This window comes from Arachis stenosperma, chromosome 3 (assembly GCF_014773155.1).
Source record: "Arachis stenosperma cultivar V10309 chromosome 3, arast.V10309.gnm1.PFL2, whole genome shotgun sequence".
Classification (NCBI taxonomy): Eukaryota; Viridiplantae; Streptophyta; class Magnoliopsida; order Fabales; family Fabaceae; genus Arachis; species Arachis stenosperma.
This window is the reverse complement of record NC_080379.1, coordinates 162,568,209-162,583,467: the sequence shown is the minus strand read 5'-3', so window position 1 is coordinate 162,583,467 and position 15,259 is coordinate 162,568,209. Positions and strand designations below refer to the sequence as shown.

General features: G+C 30.7%; 3 protein-coding genes across 4 annotated transcripts; all 3 read left to right on the top strand.

Annotated features, from left to right (window-relative positions):
* Positions 1–233: 233 nt before the first annotated feature.
* LOC130969028 (eukaryotic translation initiation factor 2 subunit gamma-like) lies at positions 234–5,646 on the top strand. Of its 2 annotated transcripts, none has more exons than XM_057894583.1 (9): positions 234–466; positions 1,755–1,920; positions 2,083–2,144; positions 2,781–2,893; positions 2,973–3,075; positions 3,356–3,583; positions 3,763–3,981; positions 4,341–4,601; positions 4,767–5,644. In XM_057894583.1, the coding sequence occupies exons 2-9, from the start codon at positions 1,815–1,817 to the stop codon at positions 5,073–5,075; spliced, it is 1,401 nt and encodes a 466-aa protein (XP_057750566.1). In that variant the 5' UTR covers positions 234–466; positions 1,755–1,814; the 3' UTR covers positions 5,076–5,644. The 2 variants fall into 2 exon arrangements, with proteins under 2 accessions (XP_057750566.1, XP_057750567.1); XM_057894584.1 differs by having other exon boundaries at positions 300–466; positions 1,759–1,920; positions 4,767–5,646.
* Positions 5,647–7,671: 2,025 nt separating this feature from the next.
* On the top strand, positions 7,672–9,153 carry LOC130969033 (disease resistance protein RPV1-like). The gene is made up of 2 exons (XM_057894589.1): positions 7,672–8,177; positions 8,668–9,153. Exons 1-2 carry the CDS (start codon positions 7,711–7,713, stop codon positions 8,939–8,941), a joined length of 741 nt encoding a protein of 246 aa, XP_057750572.1. The 5' UTR covers positions 7,672–7,710; the 3' UTR covers positions 8,942–9,153.
* A 1,315-nt stretch (positions 9,154–10,468) lies between these two features.
* Positions 10,469–11,547, top strand: LOC130969032 (disease resistance protein RPV1-like). Its single transcript, XM_057894588.1, has 2 exons — positions 10,469–11,058; positions 11,177–11,547. The coding sequence occupies exons 1-2, from the start codon at positions 10,592–10,594 to the stop codon at positions 11,448–11,450; spliced, it is 741 nt and encodes a 246-aa protein (XP_057750571.1). The 5' UTR covers positions 10,469–10,591; the 3' UTR covers positions 11,451–11,547.
* Positions 11,548–15,259: the final 3,712 nt, after the last annotated feature.

Below are 15,259 nucleotides of genomic sequence, written 5' to 3'. Positions count from 1 at the left end.
ACAACTAATTTTTATTATATTAAACTAACTTAATTAAATTTAAATTTAATTAATAAAAAACTTAAATTTATACAATATTCTTGTACTAAATTGAACCAGCCTTTTATTATAACAAATTAACAAGTAATAGCACTTTCCTACTGATTCAGTTTGTAAAAATATCAAAACAGAAAGTAATCCATTAAAATTAATTATTCTGTAGACACTCAAAAAAAAATTATTCTGTATTTCATTTTATTTTTATTGATTTCAAATATTATATTTTATTCTTTTGACATGAGCATTGTCATTTCTCGATTTTCTTGAATTTCTTCTGAGCAATTACTATAGTTAGGGTTTCTTTCTTCTTTCACTTGGCCGCACGCAGTCTCTCTGCACTCTTCTCAGCTGCCATCATCTTCCTTCTCCTCCTCCTCCGCCGCCGCCGCCGCCGCTCGACACTTCTGAGCTGCTCTACTTCTTCCAGGTTACTTCTCTCTCTGTCTAAGTCTACTAATTTCAATAATCATTCAATTGTTTTTTGGTTCCGAGAAATTTGGTTTGGTTGTGTTTGCTTAAGATTCGATATTTTATATTTTTCAAAATAATTTATTCTGCATCAGTTTGATGTGTCTCTTGTATGATAGCTTTTGCAGATTCTATGATACTGAAGAATTGTTTTTTTGTTCATTTGTATTGGATGACTGGGTTTTAGGTCGTATATATGGGATTTGATTAATTTAGACATTACGACTTTCATTAAATAGAATCAATGATTGGATCGACTGTTTGAAAAGTATGGATTATGAACTGCCCAATCTTATTGTAGTATTCTTTATTGGGTTTTTCGAGAAGGGGGTGGAGATTGGGGTTTAAGGAGTAAGAGGCATTCAACTTTCATTCCTTTGCAATTTTTAGCGATTGACACTTTTTGCCCTTTCTGTTAACTGTTTTAGTAAATAGTTTTGCCAATATTCTCCTTTCAGTTTTGTAAGTTTCTCATCAAAATGTGTTGTTGTTGTTGTTGTCGTGGTCATGAGCTACATTCTTTTATTCACAAATGATGCTGTATTTTTGTATCTTTTCCTCTCATTTTCCTGACAGTTTGAAGAGTTATATGGTAGTGCGATGCTAATTGGCATGTTGTATTTATAAGTGTCTGTGTGCTTATGCTGTGAGGACTGGAAGGGTTTGGGGTGGTATGGGAGTATAGCTAACAATTGTGTTAATGTGCCATGTACAATTCAGAGGTGTGGATGAATAGGAAAAGAGAGTTACTATGAAGAGTTATGAATCATTTGTACTAGGTTATAAACAATCTCTGTTTGTACTTATTATGCCCTAGGTAAGACTCCACCATTTACTATATGGCTTAAGATCAAAACTATTAACATACTTCTTTTCTTGCTTCAATTTATTTCTGAGGGTATCCAAGTAAGAGTGGTAAGTTTGAAATTCATTAGTAGTAATTTTTAGGTAGATGGTGAGAAGTTGAGAAAATTGATTGAAGGGAGACATTTATCAAATTGTTGGGGGATCTGTTAACAAAATGGAAACAATCTGTTGATATTTCCAAGAAATAGATAAATAATTTTATAATCTCTGAAGATAACGATAAACTAACACTATTAGGGATGAATTTCTCTTAATGTTGACTATCGATGCAAGAGATTTTGGATGTTTGTCACTGTCACTTTTAAAAATGCAGATTTTTATCAAAATAGATATGTTGATGCTGATGCAGGTTTCTTGTCCTGTGTTTTTTTAACCTTTAGATAGGTTACCATCACACATTTTGATTTGTAAAGTCATTCATACCATCTTAAACATCCAAAATGTCGCGGAAGGGTTTGATGGAACAAGACCTGAGTAAACTGGATGTAAAGAAATTGGATCCACTCTCTCCTGAAGTCATATCACGACAGGCTACCATTAATATTGGTAATATTTTCTCTAATGTATATCACATTCATTTGTCAGCTTTGTTACAGCCATGTTTGAGCTGAAACAGATTTTTATTCCAAAGGACTAATGTTATTTCTTCCTTTTTTATTAATGAATAATGATACTTGGAACTTATGATTTTTTTTTGAATCTTTGCAGGCACTATAGGTCACGTGGCACATGGCAAGTCAACTGTTGTGAAAGCAATATCAGGTGTTCAGGTATTTCTCTCTCTTTAGTTTCTCTGCTTTTAACTTTGTCTTTTTATATACCAAATCCTGGTAACATCTGTTGCAATCTGTTATTGATGCTATTGCTATACTATTATATGCCTTTTTTTTTTTCTCATTTATTAGTCATCTTAAAGCTTGAATAATAATTTTTCCATCATGGGTGCCACCACTATGATGCTGATCACCTGACTGGACTATATAATTTTGGAAATCCTTGTAACAAAAGAAAGGAAGGGTCAATAATAATGTCTATTGTTTCTTTCAATTTTGCAAAGAATAATATATACTCATTGTCATATAGGTCGTCACCAAGGAATTTCACTTAGTTTTAGACACAATACTCAGCTTGTAAAATTCAGTTGTTTGTCAAGGGATAATTAAGTGCCTTTGGAAGTGGTTTTAGCATTTTGCAGATAAGAACATTTTTATTTTCCCCGTTGATCAGTGGTCACAGAGTCTTTTGACAACATACATGAGTTCCATGTGATAGTTGTTACTTTTTTTCCTTGGATTTGTAGTGTTAAAAAGAAATTTTATTAATAATTTCATTCTATCATTAATATATGTTCCTTGAGTGTTAGTTAATCAAACACTGTTAACCTCTTGTATACTGTGAATGTGCAGACTGTTCGTTTCAAAAATGAGTTGGAGCGTAATATTACAATTAAGCTTGGCTATGCAAATGCTAAGATATATAAATGTGAAGATGAACGTTGTCCTAGGCCTATGTGCTACAAGTGGGTATTTATTTTATGAATGCTATTATATTATCAGTTGATTTAAACTTTCATTATGGTGATCAGCTTTCCTCTTCAGGGCATATGGAAGTGGGAAGGAAGACAGTCCTATGTGTGATGTGCCAGGGTTTGAAAACAGCAGGATGAAATTGCTGAGGCATGTTTCTTTTGTGGATTGCCCGGTAATGCCTTAATCTGTCATTTATTATTGTTGGCTGTCTTTTCTCTACATAATTTCATTATAATATATGTTTTGCTTTTTTGTTGCCTTTTCTCTGCTGTTTTTACTTTTTTTCCCCTCCATATGGCATGGGATTTTCATATTTCTTGGGTTATCCCTTTTTAGTGATGTTAGTATGTTACCAGTCACTAATCAGTGCTAATTATTTAATTTAATATATCTCTAGTTTGCTTGGTTTTACTTTTACATGATATTTATCTTTACTTTCCCTATTTGTTTAGGGCCATGATATTCTCATGGCTACAATGCTTAATGGAGCTGCAATCATGGATGGAGCTTTGCTACTTATAGCTGCTAATGAGAGCTGTCCACAACCACAAACCTCAGAGCATTTAGCTGCTGTAGAGATTATGCGTCTGCAACACATAATCATCCTTCAGAATAAAGTAGACTTGATTCAAGAAAATGTGGCAATCAATCAACATGAAGCAATAACGAAGTTTATTGCGGTTAGTTTTTTTGTGAATGTGTTTTCTGTGAGAAAGATTTTGTTGTGCAAGGAAGCCCTCTTTTATTTAATTGTATACTCATTATTATTATTATTATTATTATTATTATTATTATTATGTTCTTAGTGGGTCCCTTTCTGCAACTTACATGTTCTCCTTTTGGTGGCTATCCAATCCAGGGAACTGTTGCTGACAGTGCACCAGTAGTACCTATTTCAGCACAACTGAAGTATAACATTGATGTTGTGTGCGAGTATATTGTAAAAAAGATCCCAATTCCAATAAGGGATTTCGTCTCTCCACCCAATATGATAGTAATTCGGTCATTTGATGTCAACAAACCTGGTTTTGAGGTTGATGATATAAAAGGAGGTGTAGCTGGTGGAAGCATTCTGAGGGTAAGCCTTGTTTGTACTCCTGACCATGTATAATACATGTTTTTAAAATGTTTAGCTCGTCCTAAATTTAAATTGCTCTTGCTCTATTTGCGAAATGTTATACAAATAGGGGAAGAACCGAAGAAGGCATCACCATGTGCTAAAAGGTGGATGCTCAGTGAATGAGAAACAATGTCTGAGCTGATTTATTAGCACCTCATTAATCTTCTTTCCAATGTATACTCTTTTTAATAACTATAAACCAAGTTAATGTGTTAGAATATGACATAAATTTATGGTTGGTTAGAGGCATTCTATTCTTACTTTGTGTCTCTCCCTGACATCTTTGGTCAAACACATCTGATGTTTTTTTGCCGCAGGGTGTTTTGAAGGTAAACCAATTCATTGAAGTTCGACCTGGTATAGTTGTTAAAGACGAGAGCGGGAATATCAAGTGCACCCCTATATACTCCAGAATAGTATCATTATATGCTGAGCAAAATGAGCTTCAATTTGCTGTGCCTGGAGGTCTCATTGGTGTTGGGACGACAATGGATCCAACTTTGACACGTGCTGACAGGTTGGTTGGGCAAGTTCTTGGTGAGGTTGGATCTCTGCCTGATGTTTTTGTTGAACTTGAGGTACGAGGCTACATACTTAACTATCTGCAATTTAGCATACGTTCATAGTCTCTCTATCTCTCCCTCCTTTTTTTAGTCCTCTCATTATTACATCTGCCCTCATTGCTTGGTATTGTGAACACCTGTCTTGCCTGTTTGGTTGTGTTTTGACTTGCGGTCTTGCAGGTGAACTTTTTCTTGCTTCGACGGCTTTTGGGTGTGCGGACAAAAGGCTCAGAGAAACAGGGCAAGGTATCGAAGCTTGCTAAAGGAGAGATGCTTATGTTGAATATTGGATCCATGTCAACGGGAGCCAGAGTTGTTGCTGTGAGAAACGATTTGGCAAAGCTGCAACTTACTTCCCCGGTGTGCACCAGCAAAGGTGAGAAGATTGCTCTTAGTCGGCGTGTTGAGAAGCATTGGCGTCTGATTGGATGGGGACAAATCCAAGCAGGAATCACTCTGAATGTCCCGGCCGCTCCCCAACTGAGTTAAACAAGAGAGAGTAGACCTGTTGTTAAAACTTGAGAGGGATTTAAGAGATGTGGGAAGGAAGAGAATTGCTGGGAACCATTTTTTTGAGGTGGAGAAGAAAACATATGAATGACGATGAGTTTTTGTTTTTGCTTTATTATTTTTGTATACTGTTGTCTACCTATAATTGAAGCTGTATGTTATGCCCAATTGAGTTTTACACTAGGCTTCAATAATTTCACATTCACGCATAGTTGGCACGGTCACGTTGAAATGAAATGGCGGTACTCGTGAATAGAGGGTGTGCAGATTTGTGGTCAATATTTTTAATATGCATTATGCACTGCGTATACCTTCCTCGAAAGAATGAATGCACGAATTGTTAAGGCTGAGAAGTTGTTGGGGAGTTTTCTTTTTTTCTATATTTTTGGTCTTGAAGTTGGGGAGTTTCCGGAAACGTTCTCTGCGAACTATTTCATTTTAGGGGGCAGTATTCATGCGAGTTGTATATCCAATTTGCCCATTTAGCTGTTCATTCAACTATAAATGGGTTTATGAACTGAAGTATTACCCCTAAATGGAGCTCATTGAAAATCGTCGCTTTATTTTTTCTTCCTCTCCAATATGCAGCTCTTAGGTGTTATTGTTTTGTCAACTGCTATTTGTTAGTTTTTTTGTTGTTGGGACACATCTCTAATATCTAAAGTTGCATTTATTTTTGTGGATAGGACAATAGACAGAGACTAAAAATTATTTTGTGATGTTTGGATATGTCTAAGGTACTAATGTAATATCCAATATTATGTTTGGATATACATAAATAAAATTAAAATATTATGCAAAATGACTAAAACATATCTTCATATCCTCCTCTCCCTCCCTCTCTCACTCTTTCCTTATTGCCTAATGTTTTAGTTACTAAAAGATTGTGGAAGAATAATACCTGCTAAATTTTGCTTTTGCCAATTCAATCTCTCTTGCTCAACTGAATATTTAAAACTTTTTTAGTACAATTCATTTTCGAATTTTTTTAACTTTGTTATTTTTCTGAATTTTTTATTGTATAAATTAGGATATTCAAGAGGTGCTGGATTTGGTCTTTTTACCCAATTAAAAGAAGAAGAAAAACACAATAAAGGAAGAAAAATACAGAAATAGAGAAAGAAAGAGAAGAGAATATGTCTCTGAATACTTCTCTGAAAACCTCTAAGAATACAGAGAAGTCAAATTAGATTTTAAAAAAGAGATAATCATCTATGAAAAAAAGGGAAAAAATTTCAATAAAAATTCGTATCCATTCTCTCAATCCCGTGTTCATCATTGTTTAAAAGTGGACAAAAAAATGAAAAAAATTGTCCTGGACACATGAATAAAATTAAAAAAATGTATGACACTGTGTCTAGTATCTATATCTCTCTATCCAAATACTTTTTAGATATTTATTGCCCATATCTCTATGTCCAAACGTAACCTAAAGATTTATTCTATGATGCTTAAATTTTAGATATAGAATTTAAAAATAAAAAGATATGTCTCATCTTTCTCTATCTTTATTTTAATATTTTTAGACAATTTAAACAAAATTTCATAAGCACTTAAAAAGTTTTCCAATATCTAAAATGCTATCATAAAATTATTAACTATGCTATATAAATCAGCAAACTTTTAAATTTGAAAGATTAAAAAAGGTGTGTTTGTGTTTCAATGAAAATTCAGATGTAATTATTCTTATATATAGTTGATAATTAAAATGATTAGATATCAATTTAACAAAATATGTCAAATTATTTAAGAGTCTCCAAGTATTCACTTCAAAATAGTTGTAGTTGAGTCTCCATCTTGTGCTTTGCAAAGTCTTAGGATAGACATGGTTGCATACTATGCCTCTGCCTCTCGGTCAGTACTCAGCACCAATGTCACCATGATAAAACAGTGATACATAAATAATTTTAAAAGTGTAACATTTTAAAAATAAGTTCCAGAAGCATCAACATATCGGGGAAAAAATGAAAACGAGAATCGTTGAGTAATCAATATTTATGGCTGTGTTTGTTTACAGAGAACATTGTGACATGAATATAAAGATACAAAATTGTGTTTGGCAAAAAAGACATGGACAGAGACAATGTGTCCAGAGACACTAAATTAGTATATTTTGTGTCCATTATGACAGGAAGAATACGGAAACACTAATAAAGGACACAACTTATTTTTCATTTTATCTTTCATTATTCTTGTTATTTTTTATAATTATATTTTTTATTATTATATTTCATCTCAAATTTTTTGAATAAAAAAAATAAAAATAAATTAAATTTCTATAATTTATTTTAATTTATCACCAAACAAAATACAAAAATACAAAAAACTTTGTATCTTTGTCCATAATCTTGTCCTGTCCTGTTCTAAAAAAACAAACCCAGCGTATCTTCCAGGGATGATCAAGGAAATAGACTAACCCACCTGTTTTCCTTTATCTGCGCCCAATGTTTCCATATAATCCAAAGTCAAAGTAAACTCAAAATTACAATATTGTCCTACCACTTCTCCCAAAAGTCAAGCATACAACGTATAAGAAGGACTAAGCATTTTTTCATTTCATCCAAAATCAATTAAATAACATATTGCAGCGTACCTGTTTGTGAAAAATCCAAAGATGGCAAAGTCAAGTGAAGAGAAACACGAAGTGTTCATATGCTTTAGAGGTGAGGACACACGCAACACCTTCACCAGCCATCTGAATGCTGCACTAAGAAGGCTAGAGATAAGAACCTACATAGATCACGACCTCAGAAGAGGAGAAGAGATTCCTGAGAGGCTTCTTAGAGCAATCAAGGATGCTAAGCTTTCCGTCATTGTTTTCTCGGAAAACTTTGCGGCTTCAAAATGGTGCTTGGATGAGGTTGTCAACATATTGGAGTGCAAGAAGAGGAGTAACCAAATTGTTGTGCCTGTTTTCTATCGTGTAGATCCGGCCATGGTGCGGAACCAGATCGGAAGTTATGGTGACGCATTTGGCAAGCATGAACAACGGTTTGAAGGTGAGATGAATAAGGTCAGAAAGTGGAGGGAGGCTTTGACTGAAGCTGCTAATCACTCTGGTTGGGGATGCTCCCTCAACAAGTAACTTCCTTCCTTTTCTTTTCTTTTTTTTTTTATTTGAATTTAGTTTTGATGTATGGATAATTTTACACATTTAAATAATTATTTATGCAGTTATTATAAAATATAATTGTTTTTATTGATGAAAGTGTTACATAATTGAATGTTTTTGCAGGAACGTAATATTTTTCAATTAATTTTTTAAATATTATTTTATTTATTTTAAATTTTTCGTATTAAATCCTAAATCATTAATCTTATATATTAAATTATAATATCTAAATTTTAAAATTAGTTAATGTTAATTAACTAAAAGTTAGTTTCTCGCTTAATAAAGCAAGATAACATTTTTTGGTATTATATATGATTGCTTTATTTTAAACAGTAGACTTCTTGGTATGAGTTATATTTAAATTCAACCCTTGTTTCATACAAAACATGTTCATATTACGCACATTTCAAATAGTTGAGATAATAATAAAGTTGTTTGAGTGATATGTTGGCGTGACAGGGTGGAATATGAAATAGTTGAGGGAATCGCAAAGGATGTGATGGAGAAGCTGAATCATGTGTATGTTGGTGACCTGGATGAACAAATAAGAAAATTTGAGCAACTTGCAGAGCTTCAAGAACAATATTACAATGCTATAACAAATGTGGAAAATTTACAAATCTACCAGTCAACGCTTGAACGCATCACCCAACTTAAAATGGAGAGAAGCATTCGTCTCCTTCGTTTGACTCCTGACATGCTTCCATATGTTGGAAATTTCAGATCCCGCTAATTATACCATTCATAATTATTCGTCCTTGTGTTTTTAATTTGTTTTATGTTTATTAGTTTTCGTGTTTATTCTTTTCTGGTTGAAATAAAATGAAATGCTTTCTTTTTATGTTGATAGCGAGTGATTAATTGCTGAATTTGTCCTCGCTGATCTTCAATAATGTACTATTTGTATTTTCAAGTTCGATATATTATCAAAAACAAAAAACTATACGTGTGTTTTGTTTATAATTCCTTTTTCCAAAAGCACATCACCACATGTCAATTGGGCAACATTTATTTATTCTTTTAACAGAAAACTAGCTAAATTCAAATTGATGCATAAGTTTTATGGCAGTTAAAAATTCAAATAACCTGAAACTAAAAAATATATATCTTGCATCTTTCACTCTGATCTAGGGTATACATTTTTGGTGAATGATTAACATAAAGGAGAGAATGTCTTAATAAGTTGCTAGGATTTGAAGTGGTAACCCTAGATGCTCTCAACTTTGCCATCAACATTCGTCTAAAATTTAACTCACTATCATTTAAATTAATTTCCACACGTGATTTATTATATATATTTAGAGTGGATTTCAAGAAACTATAGGTTCGGTAAGTCAAATCTTAAAAAAAAAATACAATTATCGAATCTAAACTAAAAAATACAAAGATAGAATTACAATTCTCACCGCTACTTTAATTTAGAAGTGCATTACATCTATCGAGGGGGAGATGAAATATATATATATATATATTATTTCGCCCTAATAAAGTATAGAAAAACCCGATTATTAGAGACAATGGAATAATTAGCAAACACATGGTTTACCAGTTAATTTCAACTAAATATATATTATGTGCTATATACATTATATATGATAGGGTAATAATACCGTTTAATTTATGTAACCGATCTTACTTAGTAAAAAAAAATTTATTGTTGTTACTGTATTATGTATTGTTGTAAAATATCTAAAACACATTTTTTTTAATTATATGTACATTAAAATTAACTATTAATATAAAATATATATTAAAATATAATACACATACAAATAAATTAAATTAAACATATATATGCATAAATATATTAGTGATTAATTTTTATAGTCAAATAGTATTTTTTTTTTTTTTTTTAAAAGAAAGTAAAAAATTTGAGAGTTTTTAATGTAAGTAAAAATTGAGAATTTACCACTTAACATGTGCGTTTAGAGTATTTATTAGCAAAATTTCAAAGTGTTTATTATATATATTGATTTTCCTTTTCAAGTTGAATCAAAGTATGAACCCTAAACGCAGATTATGAGAATCGTTGAAATTCCATTACATTCCATATATAATCAATCTCCATCTTCCAGGAAGGAACAAGGAAGTACACTACCCCACCATTTGTCTTTTATTTATTTTTCAGCGCCGAATGATTCCATATAACACACATATAAAGGGGAAAAAAAACTCAATAATGTAAAGTCAAAGTCAAATAAAACTTGAAATAAATTACAAGGTTGTACTCCACTCCCTACTTTAAGATTATTAAATTTTAAAAACCGTCTATAAATTTATTAAGGAGTAGCATATTTTTCTTTCTATATACAATGTATAAGAAGGAGTAAAAATTTTTTAATTTCATCGAAATCCAGAGTACCTGTTTGTTAAAAGTCCAAAGATGGCAAATTCAAGTGAAGAGAAACACGAAGTGTTCATATGCTTCAGAGGTGAAGATACACGCAACACCTTCACCAGCCATCTGAATGCTGCACTAAGAAGGCTAGAGATAAGAACCTACATAGATCACGACCTCAGAAGAGGAGAAGAGATTCCTGAGAGGCTTCTTAGAGCAATCAAGGATGCTAAACTTTCCGTCATTGTTTTTTCGGAAAACTTCGCGGCTTCAAAATGGTGCTTGGATGAAGTTGTCAACATACTGGAGTGCAAGAAGAGGAGTAACCAAATTGTTGTGCCTGTTTTCTATCGCGTAGATCCGGCCGTGGTGCGGAACCAGATCGGGAGTTATGGTGATGCATTTGGCAAGCATGAACAACGGTTTGAAGGTGAGATGAACAAAGTCAAAATCTGGAGGGAGGCTTTGACTGAAGCTGCTAATCACTCTAGTTGGGGATGCTCCCTCAACAAGTAATAACTTCCTTCCTTCCTTTCTTTATTATGAATATAATTTTAGAGATAAGGTTAAGAGTAAATGTCATATTATATGATCTTCCTGAATGAGTTGCTGAAAATTGATTGATGACAGAGTGGAATCTGAAATAGTGGATGGAATTGCAATGGATGTGATGGAGAAGCTGAATAATGTGTACGTAGGGGACCTGGATGAACAGATAAGAAAATTTAAGCAACTGGCAGTGCTTCAGGATCAATATTACAAAGCCATACCAGTCTTTGATAATTTAGAAATCTACAGGGCAACGGTTCGACGCATCACCGAACTTGAAATGGAGAGAAGCATTCGTCTCCTTCGTTTAACTCCTGACATGCTTCCATATGTCGGAAATTTCAAATCCCACTAACTCTTTCTTATTCATCATTCCATTTAATTATTTTTCAAATAAATAAATTTTATTACTCCCTGCTTAAATGCCTTCATCAAAGAGTATACTTGGTTAATTCGATCCTTGTTACAAGTTGTTTCATTTTCAATTTGTTGACTTATGTAATTCCTGATCAAACTTTTCATAATGTTTTAATTTCTTGTTGAATGCTCATTATCCGAGTCATTAATGATTGAATATGTCGTCGACGAAAGAATTGAAAACGAGAACAAATGCATGTGCCCTGCCCTCGTTATACGTTAAGAATTAACAAATGGGCTTTAATTAAAGGAGATCACACTAAAAATATTTTTTTTCTAAGAGGAGTGCTACACATACAAGTCATTTGGTTTACAAATCATACAAGTTGGGAGAAATTTAACAAAAAATACGCGGGCCCATATACAATTTACATGGTGTGCTTCGCGTTCCTTCTTCTCATCTTTCTTCTTCTTCTTCTTCTTCATCCATGAAAACGAGTTTCTTGTCAAATTTGTTCGATCTCCTTTGTGCGTTCTCTCTTTGTCTTTTCATTCTTTGTTTTATCTGCGTTTATCATTGGTATTTTTGTTTCTTTTTTTCGATTTTCATGGTTTCTGAAATCAAGCTTTGAAATCGTTTTGAATATAATGAAACTTAAAAAATACACCCAAACGATTATAGAAATACACCAAACTGATTACAGAAATACACCAAAATGGTTACAAGAATTCACCCAAACGATTATAGAAATACACCCAAAGGATTACAGAAATACACCCAAAGAATTACGAAAATACACCCAAAATTTGTTGAAGTACACCTTATGCATAATTTAGAACTCTTCCTCTTTCTCCTCCTCATCTTCTGCTGCTTCTTCTTCTTCTTCATTTTCTTATTTCATATTCTCATAATTCTTTTTGGGAGGAAAAAATCAAACAAAAAAGAAAAAAATACATAATGTTGTAAAATCAAAAGAAAAACGAGGAGAAACACGACGATGAAGATGAAACACTTCAAAAACGAAGAAGAAGAAGAAGAGGAGGCATGGAAAAAGAAGAAAAATGAGAAGAAAAAGAGGAGGCATGAAAAAAGAAAAAGAAGAAGAAATAAATGACTTGTATGACTTGTATGGGAAAAGTCTTGTATGTGGAGAATTCCTCTTTTTCTAAAGATGTTTATATATGTTATAATATTATTGGATATCTTTATTAAATTAGTTAATAATTTATTTTTTAATAAACCAGAACAAAATCAGTTTATTATAACAACAATAATAAACCCAATTATCCGCATTATAATTATTAGATCTGATTTGATCCGATCAATTTACATAATCTAAAACGAATCATATTTAAATTTTTTGATAAAAAGACAAATATATTCTTAATTTTTGTTTAAAAAAAAACCATAATCCAGTAGGTTATGTAAATTAGTCAGTTCGACCAGATCTAATAACAATTGAGTTTATTGTTATTGTTATAAAAAATTTAATTTTATTTTAATTTGTCAAAAAATTAAAAGATAATCAATTGAGTAAAGTATTGTTTTTGTCCCCAACGTTTGGGGTAAATCTCAAAATTGTCCCTAACGTTTCAATCGTCCTATTTACGTCCCTAACGTTTTTAAATTGACTCAATGTTGTCCTGCCGTTAGGGATCCGTTAATAAAATTAACGGCGGGACAAAATTGAGACGATTTTTAAACGTTAGGGACGTAAATAGGACTAAAACGTTGAGGACAAAAACGATACATAAAAATAAATTTTAATTTTATTCTTCAATAATATCAATTTTTTACTGTACATAGTATTAATTATTTTTAATCATATTTACACTTAATCACCTTATTTTCATTCTAAATAAATTTATTTTTTTTATAATTTTACGCTTAAAGTAATATAATTTTTTTATAAATAAATAAATTTTATACTTTCATTCTAAATAAATAATGTAATTTTACTTTCATTACTTAATCACATTACTTATATTTTTTTATAGTTTTACACTTTCATTCTAATCACATTACATTATTTATTTAGAATAAAAGTGTAAAATTTATTTATTTATAAAAAAATACATTACTTTAAGTGTAAAATTAAAAAAATAAATTTATTTAGAATAAAAATAAGGTGATTAAGTGTAAATATGATTAAAAATAATTGAATACTATGTACAGTAAAAATTGATATTATTGAAGAATAAAATTAAAATTTATTTCTATGTATCGTTTTTGTCCCCAACGTTTTAGTCCTATTTACGTCTCTAACGTTTCAAAATCGTCTCAATTTTGTCCCGCCGTTAATTTTATTAACGGATCCCTAACGGTAGGACAACATTGAGTCAATTTTAAAACGTTAGGGACGTAAATAGGACGATTGAAACGTTAGGGACAATTTTGAGATTTACCCCAAACGTTAGGGACAAAAACAATACTTTATTCTAATCAATTTATTAATACATCAAATAATAATTCGACACATAAATATCTTTATAAAAAGACGTTTTATGCGTCTTTACTAGAACATCCTCCTTAACTAAATATATCATCTATCCAAGATGGAATAAACTATGAGATGAAGTGATGAACAACCTGATAAACTCAACATAGGAAGCTCGTGAATAATTAGGCATAAAAAGAGCCAAGAAAATTGCAGATTCGTTGAATTACATGTATAATAATTTCTTTCTGGCGTACAATATATATATATATATATATATATATATATATATATATATATATATATATAAGGAAACTCAACATTTTTCATTAATATTAGTTAATATTTTTAAATCAATATTTTGTTTTTATATTATTAAAACTTACGATTTAACGTTAATAATTTTTATGGTGTTTAAAAAATGTGACTAATTTATTCAAAAAGGATTAACAATCAGTTTCAATTTAAAAAGATATAATAAATTGATTTTTAAATATTTAAAATTTATTATAAAAAATAAATTAAATAAAAATTAGGTACTAAATAATAAATAGTATAAATTAACTTTTAATATTTAGAGTTTGGAACTTAGCAAACTCACAATGTTCATAAATGTTCTAACTATTTGAGTAGTAACTAATGTGATATATAACAATAGTAAATGTATATATATTAAAATTAATTATTAAAATAAAATATATATTATAATATAAAAATATATATTAAAAATGAATGAAATTATATGTGTTTGATTATAATATAAAATATATAATAATATCTAATTTTATATTTTAGTGTGATTAATTTTAATGTATAAATAATATTTTTTATTATGCTATAATATGTGATGTTACTGTACCCGCCACAGCCGACAACATGCCTATTGAATAAGTAAAATACTGTTTTAAATGATTGAGTTGAAAATGAAGAACGCGGTTTTCTAATCATAATTCCACCAATCCCAATTAGATATCCGCAAAACAAATTGAACGTCATTTTAATTTATTTTAGGGGGCTGTTAAATAAATAATGATTATCTTAAATAATATAAATAACTATTAATTATACTATATTATAATTTAATGTTACTAATTAAATTTAAAATTAATTTATTTTTTTAATTTTATTAATTTATATTATTTAAACATTATTCAAAAATATTGTTAGTTACTTATACTTTTCTTTTATTTTATTCAAGTTTGAACAACTTAACAAAAGAGGATGTTAATGTTAGGCTAGTAGGGTACGGGCAATAATGGATATTCATGGAGTGGATATCTGTTCTGTTTTCATTTAGAAAAATGTATTTCGTTTCTATTTTATTTTTATTACAAGTTTCCGTTTAATTTTTTCGGAAAAAAGTAAATAT